Source organism: Diachasmimorpha longicaudata, chromosome 6, assembly GCF_034640455.1.
Source record: "Diachasmimorpha longicaudata isolate KC_UGA_2023 chromosome 6, iyDiaLong2, whole genome shotgun sequence".
In the NCBI taxonomy this organism is placed as follows: domain Eukaryota; kingdom Metazoa; phylum Arthropoda; class Insecta; order Hymenoptera; family Braconidae; genus Diachasmimorpha; species Diachasmimorpha longicaudata.
In genome coordinates this window covers 6,746,727-6,766,376 of record NC_087230.1, presented here as the reverse complement: position 1 = coordinate 6,766,376, position 19,650 = coordinate 6,746,727, and the positions used below count along the sequence as shown (strand labels likewise).

At 41.0% G+C, this 19,650-nt stretch overlaps 2 protein-coding genes across 8 annotated transcripts in view; both read right to left on the bottom strand.

Annotated features, from left to right (window-relative positions):
* The window catches only part of Rim (Rab3 interacting molecule), a 52,734-nt gene that overhangs the window by 11,004 nt on the left and 22,080 nt on the right, over positions 1-19,650 (bottom strand). For all 7 annotated transcript variants that reach the window (XR_010299216.1, XR_010299215.1, XM_064124118.1 and 4 more), the window contains exons 7-18: positions 18,619-18,808; positions 16,206-16,407; positions 15,554-15,814; positions 14,134-14,398; positions 12,555-12,800; positions 12,262-12,447; positions 6,066-6,095; positions 5,278-5,434; positions 4,801-4,967; positions 4,477-4,664; positions 3,954-4,185; positions 708-850 (exon numbers count right to left, since the gene is read on the bottom strand). Coding sequence is in view for 5 of the 7 variants with exons in the window: in XM_064124118.1 (XP_063980188.1) it covers positions 708-850; positions 3,954-4,185; positions 4,477-4,664; positions 4,801-4,967; positions 5,278-5,434; positions 6,066-6,095; positions 12,262-12,447; positions 12,555-12,800; positions 14,134-14,398; positions 15,554-15,814; positions 16,206-16,407; positions 18,619-18,808 (2,267 nt within the window). In the remaining 2 variants the exon portion in view is untranslated. The remainder of the gene's footprint in view (positions 1-707; positions 851-3,953; positions 4,186-4,476; positions 4,665-4,800; positions 4,968-5,277; positions 5,435-6,065; positions 6,096-12,261; positions 12,448-12,554; positions 12,801-14,133; positions 14,399-15,553; positions 15,815-16,205; positions 16,408-18,618; positions 18,809-19,650) is intronic.
* On the bottom strand, positions 856-3,947 carry LOC135163455 (uncharacterized; the record flags this gene model as incomplete). Its single annotated transcript, XM_064122905.1, has 2 exons — positions 3,500-3,947; positions 856-3,418 (listed from the first exon to the last, which is right to left on the bottom strand). Coding segments are annotated over exons 1-2 (2,571 nt in total), but the record flags the coding sequence as incomplete, so codon positions are not given.

The window sequence follows — 19,650 nt, the reverse complement described above, 5'->3', positions numbered from 1 at the left end:
ATATCTCTCCATTCTATTTACTCCGCTAACTTTTCTTTTTCGGTCTTTGAATGAAGTGGCAGAAAATCGAGGATGCAATTACGTGGAGAACGTGAAAGCTTGGAGACCGTTGGAGGCAGCTTTTTGGTTTTTTAGTCACAAGGGCCCATGCACGTGTATCCCAATGACAAGCCACCATTCCAGGGAGACCTTGAGTGTAATTTGGGTGACAGCCAAAGACACTGAGACACGTGTTACAAAGACAGAGACATGAGGATTGTAACAAAATCCCTAACCATCCTTGAATTTCGTATGTGAATGATAAGGAAAACTAGAATTACACGTCTGTGTGGATGAGAAGAGAGATTGCCGGTAAATGAGCCACCACTCAAAGTTTTATTCTTCAAGGCAGTACCATCTTCAACGTGGTTGGGCACTTCTGATCGATTAAAAGTGGATACCCAAAGCAGGTAGGGGTCAAGTTCGTGACTCGGTGGAGGATAAAACATCTGCGCGGACCTCACCAAAGGACCAGGGAGAGAAGAGGGGCTGTATCATTGACGTCAGAACACTCGAATCAAGAACATATCACATGCATTTTCCGATAGGGTGAGGAGGGGCGGAGGAGCGCCAGGAATGATCATTGATTGGTGGTCTCAAGGTGAGGTCATCAGGATGTCAGAAAAAGAAAGCATCAAATTGGTGAATAAAAAGATAATCAAACTCACCAACTTTCTCATCAGGTGGTGCATCAGCATTACTCAAACTCCTGGTGAATTGTCCTCTCTTGGCGAGACCATTGTGTCCATCTGCAGGTACTTCATTCCTCGACGACGTCTTCTCGTACGGACTGCTTCGGCTGACATAATCACTGCCACGATTCCGTGATTTATCGATTATGGAATTGTCATCAGCACCAAAATTTCCATCAGATTTTGAGGTTGACGAGTGCATTCCAGTTTTCACGGTGTCATCGTGCAATCGACGTTGTTCATTTTCACGTTTAAGGTGATGCGATGATTGGGTTGTACCATAGTTTACGTTGGCCCGTGGGTTTTTAGCAGTGTCGGAGGTGGCGGTTTGGGAATCAAAGATATTTGAATTAGCGTTACCGGGTCGGGGTGCTCGGTTACGGGGCCTAAGTGTATCGTACGGGCCAAATCCGCAGTTCTCGCTGCACTGGCTCTCACTTTCCATTGAGTATTCGTAATATTCTAGAGTATCGCTTATAGCGACATTTCTCTTGCCAACCTGATCCTTCTCCGGTTCAACATTGCGAAGGTATTTGTCGCGCTCTTGTTTTTGGTAAGCAAGGGGACGATGTTTTTCATACTCCGGTGAAGCATTTGAATCATCTTGACGCGGATGAAATTTATCTCTGTTCTCACTCGTCGATGACTGGAAAAAATCACGACACTCTGGACAACTTGTCTTGCGATTTTTGTAGTCACTTTCGTCGTTATCGTATCTAACGGGGCCAGGATATGAACTTGATCTGTCCGTACGCATTTGTATTTTAAAATCAACGTAGTCCTTGGATGAATATCTTGGACGGAATTTGTGTGGTCGTTCATCAATGTCGTCCTTGGAATTGTTTCGATAATCAGGGGATACTACAGTTTCAACCGAGCCAAAATCATCGTCAGAGCCCATAAAGAAGCTTGGTGACTCGGGTTGTTCTCTGCCAGGACTCTCGAGATTTTTCATATCTCTTGCCTCCGGGCAACTGCTGTTTCTACGTCGTCTTGACAGCCGTCTGGCGCGCTCCCAAGCGTCCTCGATTTCCTCATCGTCTGGTACAAGAGTAGGAGTTGACTCTGCACGCTCCAACATCATACGCTTACTCTGGGAGAAACTCGGCACTTCTAAACTGCTCATTCGTGTTCTTCGATATGGAGGAGAATGAGATTCATAGTCCAGGGGAAATTGTTCTATGTCCCTGGTGGTTTTTCGTCTTCTGCGGCCTGGAGGACTTGATTCATTGCTCGAATAACTAGCGGATGGATCGCACGTTGAGTAGTCGAATCTCCCTGGGAAACTACTACTTCTGCCCCGGTAATCATCGTGAATTTCCGACTGGCGATGGGACACCCCAGATTGAGAGAGTTGAGGACTATAATTCTGAGCCTTTCCACTCTCCGAGTACAAATAGCCAACATTCGAATTTTCATATTCATCGTAATTGTTCTCCAAGTATGAGTCTGTACTTTTAGTTCGACGACGCAATGATCTTCTGGGATTGTACTCCTCAGATTCCAATTGACTCGTTCGTCGAGGGACGGTATTATCAAAATTACTTGTTCTACTTGTTGAAGTATCTACGACATCGAAATTACAGTCAAGAGGATCAATCAAGCAGGGACAAGGATCTCTATTGTTGTCGTCGATGCTGCAGTAGATGTGGTCACTCTCCAAGAGATCGTAGAGGTGTTCCTCTAGACTCTTTGCCTTGCTATTTGGTGACTGACTACGATTGGACTTGAGGCTTATCTCAGCCAAGTGAGCTTCGTACTTCTGCTTGCTGGTCTCGTTACGACTGATAACGCTACGGTAGTTGTCGTCCGGGAAGGCTCGGGCCTCAAGACCCATTGATGATAGCCTATTCTCGAACGTCGATTCCAATTTACTAGGGTATAGGTCAGTATCGTGATAGAACTTCTCATTTTCCTCGTGATCAGCTGTCTCCGAAGTCTGGATAGAACTTGATCCATTTGAATCGTAATAGGACTTGCTGCGATCATTCATAGATGGAAGATGTTCTCCGCTGTTTGACAAATTCTTCTTCACTTTTCTCCTCGCTGTTCGCAAACTATCGTCACTGAATATATTCGATACAGCCTCGTAATCAACACTTTTAGCACGTCTCGGTTGCTCCACACCCATTCTAACATGCTCATGGACAAAGGATTCATCAGCAACGTTGTAATCAAAACTCCTTGCTCTCATCTCCATGAGGGATTTCTTCTGATGATTTGCAAAATCACGGTACTTCAATCTCGATCGCAAAAATTTTCTGTCCAAACTCGCTGTGTCTTCCAGACGATTAACACACTCCTCAATATGTATCTCAGGTATTAGGGATCCTTTCTTCTTGTAATTCATGTAATTCATCGACCAACTCGGCTCACTCGTCTCAGGACTGCTCCATCTCACGAGATTGTCATCAAATGTCTTGGATCTTGCAAGTGGCACACGCATCTTTCTGTGCATCGAGCGAACGACTGCGGATTTGCTCCGTACGAGGGGTTGATGGTAGGAGATGGGATTATTATGATGCTTGTTTGGGTTAATACAGGTCTTAGTAGGACAACTGTTGCAGTTTAATTGGCAATGGCATTCACTGCTGGGTACCCTAATTTTGTGCCTACGCCTATTGCGTCTAGGGGTTTGGGTCAATGGGGATATGACATCGGGTATCAATACGTTTTTAACTGTCGGTCTGCAAACAATTTTTTTTACTCTTTATTTATGTTTCTTTCAATGTTATTGAGTGACTTATTACTTAAGCCCATTTTGTTACCTTTGCATTCATAATGTCGGCTAATTAATGGCACTAATTGCACAGAGTTTTCTAGTGTCTTTGAACCAGATTGGTTTTATTCATTTTGGTTTCATGTTTTTTCTAGAACAGAATGGGACATGATTAAATGGACATTGACGCTGTGCTGGGATGTGCGACTATTTCTATCTAATCGTTGAGAGTCGAGGGCAGGGAATGGGCCACTAATTCGGGGGAGGAAGAAGGGGTGTACTAATGCCCACCGAAGCAAGCGGGAAATGGAGAGTGCAACTACTGGATGTACATTCCTTACGTAATGTCCATTTAATGCTGGTTATTAGTGAATTTCAACTGCTGGAGACTTGATCAATCGTCCCAGTAATATCTTCATCAATTTTAATGACTAATTTGGTTTAATCAATTTTGATTTATCTTCATGTATTTTTCAAAGAAATAACTGAGAGGTAATACTCACGTTAGATGTACAGTGCCACGCGGCCGCTCCGATTGCGTACTGAAGGTATTGCTTTCCACTGATGCTGTACTCTCCATATCTGAATCACCAAAATCACCGAGAACATCTTTGTCGGGACTCAGGCGTCCCCTTCTTACTCTGTGCATTCTGTGACCGTGCATTGTGGATTGGGGTTCATGGCCTATTGACAGGAGATCAGAGTCTGATAGCCCACTGTAATGTATTTCCCATCCTAGCAAAAGGTTAAATAAAAATGTAAAGAAATTGGCAGGCGAAATTAAATTAAAGGGATTAATAAAACAAATAATTTATTGAGATATAACAGGGTGCTCTGGTTGAAGCGTAAGAGGGAGTATTTGCAGTGCAATAATGAAATAAAAAAGACACTGTACCAGTGGTAAATTTATTGGTAACAATAATGCTCCAGAAAATCCAGAGGCAAATCATGAGACATTTTCAAATCATCCCGATTTTTTTGACTTTTTTCTGCTTCCCAAGTCGCATTTTGCTGATGGATACGTACCTCCCATTCCCGTACTCCTGTACGTCGTATGCATCTGTCTATTCCTGTGTGTTATCAGTCTAGCTCTCTCCTCGAGATCCTGCGCAACTCTCTCCTTCAGGCCTGGATGCAATTTAGCAGGTATCTGTGGCAATTGTCGTTTCTTGGGCGAACCAGTGGGCGTGGCAGTAGCTGATCTCGATCCAAATCTGAAAGACACAGCAATTAACAGATAATCGCGCTAATTGAATCCAATAAAATAAGACGAGGGGGAGGGCAAGGATCAGTGGATAAATTCAAACTGGCGGTTTGTGTGGGAGTAATTACACAAGGCAATAGAAGTACCTGGTTGGCATGTAGCCATGGGAATAGGGAATGGATCTTTGCTCTGGTGGTGATAGTGAACGATGACCAGTGGGACTCTGTGATCTACCCCTGTAGCTAAGGTTCGGTGCGTCCATGGGGGCAGCGCTTTGGGATCTGTGACCCATCATACTGCGCGGCGGTTCGTCCTGCCAAAAACCCTCCATTAATTTCAATTTCCACTGGGGGTTACATTCTCTGATATTAAGTCATCTACGAAACTTTACAAATTGTCAATTTGTATCGGTGGATTTATTTGAACTAGCCTGGAGCACTTCTTTTCATTATATAATGACGCTTTGCCAATTGTGTTCTTCTAATGATTTCAAGAAAATCAATTCGAGAAATTTAGAAATTTTTCTGCCCAGATTTTTGATTTCTCATCAATTTTTCCTCGATTTTTTTGCATTCATGTATCGATTCGGAATTAAGAAAAGCATTGTTTCTTGTTGCCCTTACTTTTCTGTAAGGCGAATAAGACATAGACATAGAGACTGGTTGCTCCCTCGATATCATCAATGCAGCCCTCTTTCTACCCTGTGGTGACATGTCCCTCCGACTCCGATGTTCACTGTCCATACAAAGATCCCTCTCAGGTGGTGGGCTGGAATAGTGGCTGCTCCAGCATGCGTTCATGGTATTTTTGTTTTATGCATATTAGTGTGTAGAGCGTGATGGGAATTCTTAATAATCTATCTGAATGAGGTGAGTGCATTTATCGGGTGATCAACAATCCTACGAAGCGTCGCTCATACATCTAATTCCTCTCAGGTTTGAGCGGATAGCTTTGAAAACATCGTCGTCTCCGGGGATCTAGTACTCTGCTTGTGTGCCCAAGCTCAAGGGAAAAAATGTGAGGGATGAAGAGCAGACCTGGAGGCGACGCCGTTTTTTTTTAATAAAAAAAATGAAAAAGAAAGAAGCGATAGGCAGACTTCATCGAGATTTTTCGTATGCAAGAAGCGATGACACGATGATGCTTCTCTACACGTCTCTCACTAGCCTTTTTTTCTCCATCAGTGCAAAAGTTTGATCGTACCAACGACCTTTGACCCAATTTTCTAGCGAATCAATTTGAGAGATACTTGTGTTCACATTTTTTCACGATTTTTTAAAACACAAATTGAGGCACACGAAACTTTGAAGGATTTAAATCAATTTTTTTACGAGTGGAATTTCTACACTAATGAAATCGATGCAGTTGTGACAGAGTGAGGATTGAATAGAAAATATAAAAGTAGCCGTACCGCTTATAATTTGACGGCATATTATGAAACCTAAAAAATAATAAACAAAGCACGAGATTAAAACCCAAAATAAATGTGAGGAGAGAAGACAACGAAAATTGGACATCGCGAGTCACGTGAAGAAGAGTTTTGCAAAAACTAAATTATAATATTCAGTAAAAATCAATTATTCCTAGTTAATTACATTTGGATATCAAATTTCAATTTTCAAAGTTCAATCTCTACTGAAAATTGAGAAAAAAAAATGAGAAGAGATCGCTCCAACAATTTATTGAACAATCCAAGTTTTTGTAAAACTTTTCCCTTCGTGTAGACGAAAATTGTGGAGGGGACGGAGGGGGGGGGGGAGTTAGGGGAATTTTGGTGCAAGCAGTTCGCCCACACGTGCATAATTGTATGTCTGCGGACGTAGGCGTGCATTATTAATTATCACCCTGGGACAAGGTGGATATTGAGGATGCCAGAGGGAGGCAGCAGGGATGAAGGTGGGAAGAGACACGAGTGAGACTCGGGGAAAACAAACTTGGCACAGTACTATTCAATTATGGTCTTACTTCCGCCATTAACAACAACGTTGTCCTGATCAAATGTTCCAACAACCACGCTCCTCGACTAATATAATTTCAAGACAAACGATGAATGAGAATTGCTATTTGTTTTTAGAGTTCATGGTGATGCGTTGTTTTGATATGAAACAGTCTATTACTTTACTTTCCCCACTTTTACTTTTTTTATTTGTTCAACGGTTTGTAAAATAATTTATCCGAGTCCGTAAACTGTGTCTCATCTTCGAGAATTAAAACAACACATTCAGTGTGAGAAAGACTCTTCTATTGATTGAAAAAAAATCAAAATGAATTTCTCTAATTGCATCAAGAATCAAAATTAAAATAATGATTATGCGCTGGATCAACAGGACCGGCTTTCTCAAATTTTCGTGGTTCCACCGATATTCCTCGATATACAAATTATCGGGCTTCGTATCACTTGTCAGCAAATACAATGGGTAGATGCATTGAAAAAAAAAACTGGTGGGGGATATGACATTGATGGCAGTGGTGGATTGAGTTATCAATGCACGCAGTAGAAACCTTTCCGGATAATCCTATTAGGCGATATCGAACGTCATTAAATATGTGCAGGAAGCCGGGGCTAGCCCCCAATGTTGCGCCCTCGCGTTCAGAGCATCGCGGGGGCCCTTCACTACCTACCCCCTTCTTTACAACTCCAGCTAGTGTTTCCCAGTTTCAATTATTCGGGATATTACCACGCGTGGTGCATTAATAACGGGGGAGGGGTGGTACCGCCGGATTAAGGCCATTCCTGGATTACACTACAGGACTTGTGAAATTTTTTTCGGATTTTTATTTTATTCCAATTCCATTTTTTCTGGTTATCATTCTTCTATTGCTTTATTCTAGAAATGGATTTTTTGATTCGTGGGAGAGAGGTTTTATTAAATTCCCAACGTCCTCTCATTTTTATTTATTGTCCCGGGATGGTGAACTCAAATTTTCAGTTGTCCGTGAATTTTCTATTAAATTCTGGGTTTTCAAAGAGTGAATTATCGATTTCTGAATAGAAGCTCTCAATTCATCATCAAAAATGGAACAATTTCATTTTTTATTCACTGGTGGACCTGAGAGTGCAGAACATTTCAGATTCCTCGTCTTCTATTTTTAATTGGAAAAGGGATTAACAAATATTATCAATGATGAAAATCACTGATCACCAGTGCAATTTTCAAACCTCCAAACCTTTTACTCATCAATAAGCAATAATTAAGTCATAAAAATCGGTGACATGTTAAAGCTCATTTCCCTCCACGTGGAGCAGTTGAAACAATAGAAATAAGTTACCGACAACTGAATGAAGGAGTTGAAAGAAACGACGGAAGTCGAGCAGCATCGACGGATATCCGAAAACGATGGTACCCATTCCCCTCCCTACCCACCCCCCGAGTATTCAGAATACGAATTAACGAGGTGAAGCAATTAAGGACACTCTCGACACGTCTCTAAGGTTACCGGCACATTGGACCTACCGTTGGCACTGGCATTTTCTTGCAAACCCCCCGCCAGCAAGAGCAAGCGCATCGCCAGGGTGGAATTGTAATTTCAACGGGGGAGTTTCGTCGAGTAAAAAAAAGGGACTTCTTCGTGCATCTCCGAATTAATTACGTATTTTCACAAATGAGACACTCACGATTTGTTATTCATCCAGAGTTGACGGCGAACCTTCTCACAGAATTTCGCTTCTTTCATTATTGCCAAGTAAAAAAAATATTTTATCTCAAACAAAATCAAAATTGAATTCTTCGCTTGTGATTTTCATTCGTTTATTTTACTATTCATTGATCCAGCGCAGGACGGTATGCAACAGCAGTGACGAAGGGGTTGAAAACAATCACAACACTTTTTGTTTCGACTTTGCAGTCGGAGTTACGAGTGAAAATTGTTTCTGTTGTTTGGATATTTCAAATTTTTTTTTATCACTTGAAAAAAAAAACGATTATTCAAAATAAAAAGAGTAAAAAAAGGGGGGGCTAGCTCCGCAGCCAACGGCGCTCCCAGGCGAACTGGCATGTCAATTGGCTTGTTGCCCAGTTTTATAACGCGGTACTACCCTCCTCATCGTCTCTTGCATCTCCTCTTACCCCTCCCCCTCCCCCCTGTTCCATCCACTGGGCTCTTGTGTTCCTCCAGTTTGTAACCCCCTTTTCATGCATCTCGTTTGATTTTAAAATCCTCGGAATATTCTATTGGGCCGTAAAATTCCGAATATGTCGATTTCATTAACTGCAATTGTCCGCATTCAGGGGAAATGATTACTAGGTCGGCCATTGTGGGGCAAATTCCCCTGCCGTTAGTTTATTCTCGAAAAAATCTGTATTATCGTTATAGGAGGACCTGCGCTTCCGGGGGCGTTTCAAAATTGAGTTGTAGACTTGAAATGTTTTGGGCGATTTTTTTTTATTGGTTTGGAATATATTTAGGGGAGGGTAGGGGAGATATCGTCTGATCTTGACCCCTGGCCACCGGGATGGACAGCGAAATTTTAATGTGGGCCCATAACAGCTTCGAAAGTCGATTTCCCTTCGAAAAAAATTCACGATCGAGTTTTCAATTTGGGGGTACGAGTCCCTCCGCTCCTTCATCGTCCCCTTTCCCCTGGCGTGACTCAGAGGGATGTTTTTTTCGACGAAAACAAAGGATGTGAAGGTGAAAGATGGAATACAAGAGAATACGATAAGAATTCCAGCGTGACGCATGCTAAAGACACACCGAATCTTCCGTACTCCGGTTCAGTATCGACACATTCCCGATTTCTATCCTATTTTCGCTTTGGTGAGTCAGGCATTCGGGTGTATTTCATCCACTTGTGTGTGTGGAGATGGCTGAAGAGGTCTGTAGGGCCACCGGCTGTGTGTGAGGGGATTTACGAGGAGGCGTTTGCGCTCATTAGAAATAAACAGATTTGATTTTTTGGGAGACGCTTGCGTGGGCGATGAATGAGTCCAGGCGACTTTGCCGTTTTTGGACATGACGAGGATTTCCTTGTTCTGGTGGTGAAGAATGAGTTGATTATTTTGGTAATATGGTTTAGGAGGAAGAGGCTGAAGGTTTTTTTACGAGGAATCTTGCAGTTGGAGAGGTATTTGTGGATTATGATGCACATGGGCTCTTGGTATTTTCCATTTTACGAATACATTTCTTTCTAGAGTTGGAGAGCGAAATTTTTATGCTGGAGAAAATGAGTGAAATATCCAATGTAATTATCAGAATAAAATGGCGGACTTTTTAGGTGAATTCATTTAATATAATTTCATTTACCCGCGCGTGTTCAGGTGATGTGAAATATCAAGAGGTCAGTTTTATAAAAAATTAAATGAACTCTGACATTTCAATCAGTTAAATGTTTAAATGCTAGTGATTACAAAAGAGCATTGAAACTGTAGGAAGTTAATACACAGAAAATCAGATTATTTAATCAGAACTATCATTTTTTTTCGAAAAAATGAGATTTTCGTTGAAATCGCAGGAATTGAATTTCATTTCCACATACACGTGCGCTTCTGACCCACCGCAAAATATCATATGTGATTTCTTTCCGAGAAATAAAAATCAGTAAAAGTGTATGCAAAATTGTAAAAATTTTCTCCATCGTTTCAATATATATTTCTTCATTTTCAGGGACATGTAATTATTTTCTCCAATTACCTATTGAAATAAGTGGTCTATTATGATTGAGATATCAAGTGTATTGATGAAAATGTAAAAGCCCAGAATTTTAATTTAAATTCGTATTGATCCAGTTGCAAAGTTGTTCCTAAGTCGAAAACACGATTCCCAGCGTAATCTGTACTGGGATAAAGGTGGGCTGCAGAGAAAGAGGGAGAGAGTTAGCGTGGCCAGGTTGGCTTATTGGCAATTACGCTCGTGGGCTCGAACACGCCACGCGGAAATAACCGTTGCGACGACAGTTACCATTCCTCCAGTATCCCCGGGAATTCAGTGAGATCCCTCCCCCCCAGGAATCACATACGCGAAGATGTTACGAGACTTGTAAACACAAGAGCGAGTGGATTCGGACCTTCGATCGGGGGATAAAATTATTGCTCTATTCACTTTCATCAATTGGATTCATCTCCACTATTTGTCCCGTTGCGCTGGGGGTGTTCAACCCCTGGAAACACTCACACTTCGAAAAAATGGGGTTTGGACAAAAACGATAAAATTATGAAACAAAAAAAAAACGCAAAAAAAATTTTACCGCAACGGTACTGCGGCGCAAGTTGACGGACCGGAGGGGTAAAATCGCGTTACTGGATTAATGCGGAGGTCATGCAACACAATGGTGAAGGATGGTGGTGGGCTAGAGTTTCACGCGATTTTCGAGAGGCTTGTAGAAATTTTTCTTTCACCACTGACTGAAATTTTCTCGTGAGCTATTTAAAATCATAAAATATTTTCACTTTTTTCTTGTGTAATTGAAGACATACTATGGAACTAAATACTCAACTATTCATGACACAGATTCCTAATTAAAACATGGAATTTCATAATGGGAAAAGAATGACGGTGATTCTCTCAAAATGATTTAATCGTAATTAATTATTAATTGAAATTGAAGTGAGGTGCCACCTCGACGGGCACATGCTCAGCATTAAACTCGTCACTTCTCGCGAACAATTTCGAGATGAGACGTCGAGGGATCTATCTTAAAGGTAATAAAGTATCCCATGAAAAAGGTCTCTCTCCATAACTTCCCCTGAAATCACTCAAATCCAGAATGTATTCTTAATTAACAAAAGTGTCATATTGGACTGAATAAATATTATAGTTCTTCAGCATAGGAATCTCTATTTTTTAATTATGTAATTTTGAATTAATGAATGAATTTATAAGAAAATGTCAATAGATTTTTATTAAATCTCGTCACATTTCTCGTCGAGGAGGTTTTAACCAATTACTATATCTCTGACTAATTAATTCCAATCTCTAATGGACACACCTCCACTATTCAATTGTGTACTTTGATAATTAATGAGTCATTATGTGCCACGAAAATTCCGTCTTGGAATTTCTCATTAATTGCTTAAATCTCTCAATTATGCAAACGTAATATTTTTATTTAAAATATCCGTGTGACACCCATTTATTATGACATTTTGTGACTTGATTCGGGGAAGGCGGAGGATTGAATGTGCTAGTCGAGTTGTTCCACGCTATTCTGTAATTAGTCTGTGATTTAATGACAAAAAGTCAAGCGACTTTTTTAACTGAAGAAATTTCCAATAGAAGAGCTTTTCTACAATAATGACGCGCTAATTAATATCGGTTTTAAATAGAGACATTATTATATTCCTCTTGGAATAATTGTGCCGGACGGTAATCAACTGAATGTCCTAATAATATTTTTTTTTAATGGCGACAATTTTGAACGTGAAAACCTCGTTCGAAAGTCAGGGGCATTTAGAGATTGATTTTTCTCAATTAAAAAAAAATATCTCACAATATTTCATCCATCGCCGAAGTCATCTCTCAATTATGCAGACGAGATCACGATGTATTTCGCATTTCTCCGTAATCCTCATTAACTATTACGAAATGTCATTGAATCAAGGGATAGGAAGGGATTAAAAGCTTTTGTCGAGTCTTCCAATGTTGTAAAAAATTCTGAAGAGAGGACTTACCTCGACGAACTGCCGATACTGCTGATGCTCGCTCCATCAGCACCTCTCCTCTGCTGTGATACATCGCCATCGGTGATCTCGTACTCGGACGTGTCCGAGTCACTCAATCTGGACGTCGTCGACGGTGGACTCAGGTGACAGTCAACAGGGGTTATCGCGATGTCGTCGGACGGCTCCTGGTACTGCCTGTAGGGGTGGCAGAGCATCGATTAGAATTCTTCGTTGTTCGGGGGGGAAAAATAAATGGGTTGAAAAAAAAATATGTACGACGGATGGCTGGGGCAGTCACGTACCCGATGTGACGTCTGTCGTCGTGGGCAAGCAAGTAGTGCCACTGCGGTGCCTCGGGGAGGTAAGCGAGCTCGACAATCGTCTCACCGAGAAAGTCATTTGCCCCGTACCTGACGTTATCCCAAACAGTAACCTCCAACGATTTGTACTTGAGCTCCGAGAACTTTCTCACGCTGTAGACGAATGTCTCGTTCCACTGAGGGGCATTCGTATTTGCCACCGTTTTCGTTCTTCTCTTCGTCCCTTCACTAGAGGAGCGCACAATTGACAGTTTTGGTTATTGAATTTTTTGAGGGTTTTTATGTGGCGGCCAATGGGAAATTAATGGAAAATAATGGCCGTTTTTCTACGATAGGAGTAATAAAAAAAAACACGCTGGAAGCACCGCATTGTGATGTCATAATCCTCACGGTTTTTTCTCATTTTTTGTAACCAGTGAATTTTTATGATTCGTTGGAATAATGGGAGACAAGTATTTGCTTTTTTCCATTCATTTGTTTGCGTTTCTCTGATTCAGTATTTTAAGTCTGGGAACGGTTTGGTCGATCACTTTAAAATATTCATAATTTTCACTACTATATTTGGAAAATAATACAATTTAAACGGACAGAGAGCTTCATTTGCAAAAAAACAATTGTTTGCTTAAACAAAATTCTTCATAAAAAGTACAAAATAATTTTAACTTGAAAAATTTCAATTCCATTCGCAAAAAGATATTTTAACTAAAGCAATCTTTTCGTGATGAGTCATCAAACTTTGGCCGGAAACCAGATAAAAAAAACTCACGTCGATGTATCGCGATGCCGTATACCCAATTACCAATGTATGACGGCAAGAGAGCGTTGAGAAAATCCGGCGTCCAGTTAATGGAAGGATTTGTAAAGTTAACGAAAGCAGGAAAAGTTTCCCTTCGTGCGCGGCCATTAGGGCAGAGACTCGCGTATAAAGCGGCGGGAGCGTTGGCACCAGTGCCAAAATTGCCCGCGGGGGGGGTGGGAAAACACGACCAGGCAACCCCTCCGCCGGCCGCGCCCCCCCTCTTTTCACCGCCCACATCACCAGAAAATCCGGGGCCAACCCCCCGACGGTGTCGAGATAGCTCCTCCAGAGGAAAATTATTTATTCCCGCTGTGCTACGACCCTGACGATAGTGATGTTCACCCACGCGAATAAGATGTCACGTACAAAAAATTTTACGTCAATTTTCATTTCTGCGGAAGGAAGGCGGCAGATCGTAGGTAAAATCTTGGATTTAAAATTGATTCCCAGGGAAAAGTTCTCTAATAAAGTTGAAGTGATACTGGAGGAACGAAATTCGACGTCAAATTGTTCGAAGAGGAATTGATTTACGGAATTTAGAAATGAATTGATCTCATAATAATTTAAAATAAAATGTACACAAATTTTCCTACTTCTCGAGAGGTTACGAGGAAAATTGTAGCTTTATAATTGAGTCTGAAGAAAAAGTTTGCTGACGACACAAAAGACTGTCTGAATTGTCTGCCTCAATACTGACTTTAACCACTGAAAAAATCCTGGTTTAAAAAATTCCCGGACTCACATGAATTAATAGGCCCTCACCTTTTGTCCGGTAGGAGATAAATCCTGGCGTAAGCATGTCTCAACTGCCCATTGGCCCTCTTCTGCAGATCGGTGGCACAAATAACATCCACATTAAGCTCACACCGATTATAATCGTATCTCTGATGAAGTTGCAGTCGTCCCCCGACATTGGGATCGCCCGTTGGATACCGCTGATGTCTGGCCCGACTCTGTACACTGAGATCCGGCGAGACTGGAGATGTCACCAGAACCGATGGTTTATCTCTCCTCACGTCGTACAGTTCTGCAAATGACATCGCTCACATCATCAACCCATACTCACGGAGAAAAAAAAATCTCCCAAAATTTTAAACAACGATTCCACACAGAGAAGTGGGTAACAGTGACAGAGGGGAGAATAAAAATTCATTGCGTTTCGTTGACAGGAAAAATTATCAATTTTCCATTCTCGCTCCATTTGACTTATCCAAAATAAGGGGGTGAGAGGGAGAAGGGAAATACAAGGGGAAGATTAACTTCAGCTGTCTCAATAGAAGAGTGAAAGTTGAGATAAGAAAAAAATCAGCCAGAACCACATCACCAGGGGGAGAATGAGGAACAACGGGATCCAGGAAGGGTAAGGGAGGGGGAGGGAGGAGGATTGGTTGCAATTCTCGCACAGCTGCGAATCGATTTCAGAGGACAGGGATATTCCTCTCGGGGCTCTCAAATAAACACGGAAATCGATTGCTCGGCAGAAGGAGGGCGAGAGATAGTGGGGCCTGACTAAAGATTTACGGCTGAGAAAGAAAAGACTGAGGAGGACAAAAAGTGAAGTAAAAAAACGAGCCGAGGACCGAGGAAAACGAAGAGTGAGGGCTGAAAAACTGTGTCGCAGTGAAAATGGAGAATACGTATGGGACTGAAGGAAAAAAAAAATTGTATTTATAGATTCTCTTTCTTTGCTCCATTTTCGGATTTATAGTATTTTTTTTTTCGTGGCGTCACAGAGTTGTTGCTCCCATAAGGCTAGTTTAAAGAATGGTGATTTAGCGGGGGTGCAGTTGCACTACTCTACTACTACAGAACATCCAGCTTAAAGATTGTTTTCTCTGGTATTTTTTGGGGATGAAATGAGCTTGAAAAAAATTTTTTTGAGGATTATCACATGTCGGGGGACCATCAGGGGGGGATTCACACATAGGGGAGAGGAGGTATGTTAATACATATCAAAGGCCTACCCCATAGTATACATTTCTTAAGACCTGGAATGCGAAAAATCATATAATCTGTGACAGTTTAGCAGATTCAGGGCTACAGGCGTTTGTGCAATTGATCTAGATGTTTTTTTACGTTTATTAGGTTTTTTTACTCAAATCAATCGTTAATCACTCTGGTTTGTCTTGCCTCGTGTACATCTAAGTCAATTGATCCATCGATTTTTTGAGATAATGTTTACCTTTGTGGTGGGGCTGGTGGGGCACTGGCATTGGCTCGTGCTTCTGCCGCCACTGACTCTGCGCTGATCCTCTCCGAGTTGTCATTGGCATTACGGTGGCTGGCATACCGGTCATCATTTGTTTATTCGCTGGACCGCAGCGATTTCTGGCGACGTATAATTCTACCTCGGATTCGTCCTTCGACGCTGCTATTATGTCGTAAACTTCTTGATATGATTTGCCTTGGAGGGGATGGCCGTTCCACTCGATCACCTCGTCCCCTGGGGGTCAAATATTTTTATGATACGGGGTGGGGCAGTGGTGGTGAAGGGATGCCAGTGGAACAATTTGTGAGAATCCAGGTATTTGGAAAATTAAGACTTTTCCGAAGAAATTTTTCAATTCAATTGATCTTGTCTTCATTTTTCCAATACTTGTCGGAGAAAATTCTTCAAGCAAAAAATTTCCACCTCCTTCCAGAATATTTTATTTCTCATCGCGTAATTGACACATGAAATCCTATCGACTTCATTTAACATAAAATTCGCCGAGGACTTGCATCTAAATGAACAATTCTTAAAATTTATTCTGGACTGATTCAATCTTCCAATCTGTGCCACCAATATTTTTAAAAGCACATCAACCGTGATTGATCAATTATCCAAAATTTACCTGGCTTCAGCTGTCCCTCGAGATCTGCAGCACTTCCCTTCTTCACCTTCTCGATGATCGCTCCGATTTTATCATCATTCATAAGTTTTCCTCCCACAACCTTGAGCCCGAGGATACCACTGCTTCCCGAGACAGACTTCTTCAGGATCATGTGGCCAATAGTCTTCTGTCCATCGTTACTTTCCTGCCACGACAACGGTTGCTGCAGGGTAATTCCAGAAAGAACAGACAGTGAGGAGATCATCTCGGCTAGAGGAAAACTCAGAGGATTCGGCAAACAATCATCACCCTTTGATTCTAATTACATTGAATGTTTGACAAATCCCCACACATAGTCACACAAAACCCCGTAAAAATTAGTGAACAAAATACTGTACAATTTTTTCAAGGGTAATCAATGCAACAATCAATACATCAACCAAAAGCCATACATCGATTTAACGGGTGCAGTAAAAGCAGAGGAATCGATTGATCATTAAAACTAATTGTTGGATGAAACAATGTACCATGCGTAATGAACCTAAATACGGTCACTGTGTGGTGTAGCCGATGCATGTTAAGCAGGCGTGCAGGGAGAATTGAAATCCAGTGGATTATCATGTTCTAAGAATCCTGGGATGACTCGAGGATATTAAGCCCTATCGGGTGGATCTACTTTAGGGATAGGGGCCGGCCTCAACTCATTGCATCAATTTACTGGATTTGCTCAGCTCAATCCACTTGGCTATTGTTCTTATTCATCTCTACTGCGGTGAGGCTTCGAATCTCGTATCTTTCACGATACTTTTTTCTACACGGAGAAAAAATGTGGAGGAAAGTGATTAAGTGAGTTGAGTAATTTTGGAGGGAATTTGCTTCTCAAAATAACAACATATTGGAATCTCTCTCCCCAGATTTAAAAAACTGACTATGAGAGTTATTCGCATCAAACCTGAATAATTCAAGATGTATATTCAAGTATGTATTGATATGTACATTTATTTACGAAATATATAATTTTTTTTTATAGAGAAAATATTCTCGTGGAACTTAAGTTCATGTAGATTAATTTTTATTTAACTGAAATTTCCCTCCGCCATTACCTGGCCTATAATGAAATTGACCGCTAATTTCTGGTATGTTTTACTCGACTTTTCTCTCCGTGCAGAGTGCGCTATTTATTCGGGAAAAATTCTATAACTTATTTCGGAGTTATAGAACTCTTTTTACAGTAATCTCGCTGGCACAAGCAATACTTTTGGTTTATCACCATTAATATTCATAAATATGGAAATGAAAATTGAAATATGTTTCTTCCTCGACACGAGGAATAAATTCTTTTCCGTACCAGAAAGATATCATTCATCAAATTTCAATGCAGAGGAACCGAATTTTATTTTCCGAAACATATCACTGATTGTGTTAGTGAGAAAAATTATTCACAAAATTTAACTGTAGTTAAGGATGGTCTAATTAATTTCCAGTGTCGCTAAAGTTTGCCGGAATATTCTTAAAAAATCAGTGATATATTCCTTAAAATCCAAACTTTCGTGAATGTTCAGCTATTTCGTGATCCAAATGACTTTTGCACTGCGGTACATTTCTTGGAACTCACAAGTATCCGGACTTTGTCAAGGAGAGAAGGAAAAAAAATACATGACAAGGAGAATTTTGTCTGCTTCCAGATCGTCTCGATTCGTTGCCAAAAACTCCAGGAAGTCTCGAGGGTCAGCTACATAATTTTCCGACTATCTCTTATTTCCGGATGAGAGAGAAATGTCAAGAAAAATTGAGACGAATGTGGGTGAATCGAGTGCCTCTGGCTTGATCAGAATGAATTTTTGGCGTCTCCAATCCACCTTCGTCGTATTGCACAGCCAATTAACTATTGTTAATATTTTTATCAATCTTTCTCTCTCTCTCTTCTCTACAAAGCCCTGGATCACGTACTATCGTTAATTGGAATCGGGTTAAGCATCCTGGCAGACGATTTCAATTTTCACTCGCGAAAGAATGTCAGGAAAAATTACCAGCGGTGGCTGGTTGAAAATAAAATTCAATCCTCAATTAACAATAGCATTTTATCAACCATTGAATTAATCGCCCTTCACTTCCAATTAACCCATTTACCCCCCATCTCCCCCGAGTTATCTCGCCAGTGGGTCGTGAATAAATGTGCAAAAAAAAATGTATTCCATTCCTATCCTATTTTCCAGCGTAAAGTATTGGAAAATAAAAATTGTTCAAGTCCCCTCCCCCTCCCTGATTAAATGGAAGATGAATTTTGCAACTCGCAGACTACAACTGAAAAACTAGTGAAAAAAAAAATTCGTTGTATGCTTGGCTCCAACTACTTGAACTCTAACATTGCGTCTCATTATTATTTTTTTTTAATCATGTTTTTGTGTTTTTTTTTTTCACCAAGAGTTTGTACCTTTGGTAAATCACCACGATTGCTGTCTTCACTGCTCGTGAATGTACTTGATGTATCTATTCCTGAGTCTTTGGTTGCGCTGTCTAGACTACCCTGACGATCCGCTTCCCAAGACCAGTCCTCTTGTGAGCCAGCTACATTGGTCCCACCGTCGAATCTCACTGTCTTTTTCCCCCTCCTCTCAGTGAACCTTAATTAATTATTTTGTTTTTTTTTTCTCGTATCGTTGTTAGCTTATTTTCATTAATTTCTGACGCGTGCGCACTCATTCCGCTGAGATTGATTTTTTTTTTTATTTGGAAAAAATCCCTTTTCTCCGCAAATTTGTTCGCTGTTTTTCCAGCTATTTCTCAATGCTTTGTCTCTCACTCGCAGACCGAGAACGGCTATCTCGTCAAGTCAATTCGATTCCGGGGTATACGAGAGTGCACGACCTCCAGCGGCTGCTCTTCCACCCACATTTATGGATTCCTCTGTCCTTTCAATTTATCCATCGATCGTTCCATCCTTTACGCTTGCTTTTCTCTTGTTATTTTCCATTAGCTTTTTTTACCTCTCTGCGCCTCTTTGGTTAACGAGCTTCAAATTCATATCAAACGTCTTTTATCCAGGACCAATTTATTCTCTGATAGTTTGTGAAGGAGAGGATTTTTAAAAAAATTGTTTCAAGATTTTGTGCTTTCACGAGGTAAGCCGTCCTCGACTCTGCTTTCCTCTCTCTCTCTCATCCACTTCAGTCTCTTTCTCTCACGAGTGAAATAATACAGAAATAAACTGAGTCAAACGAATTTTAATTGCAAATCAAATGAACTGAAATTCTTAAAATAAAGTGAATCGGTTGTGACGCACAACCAGAAGTAGAAGAGGTTTGTAACGACATTTTGCAAATATGTTGTAAGCTAACGGGTTTGTTTCACGTGTTCTCCTAAACCCATTAGATACTGAGATATTTGCCGAATAATTCGTGACTAATTTTCCTAAACTCCTGGTTCCATCACTGACAGGGATGCGAAATTCCGTCGCGCGTTTAAA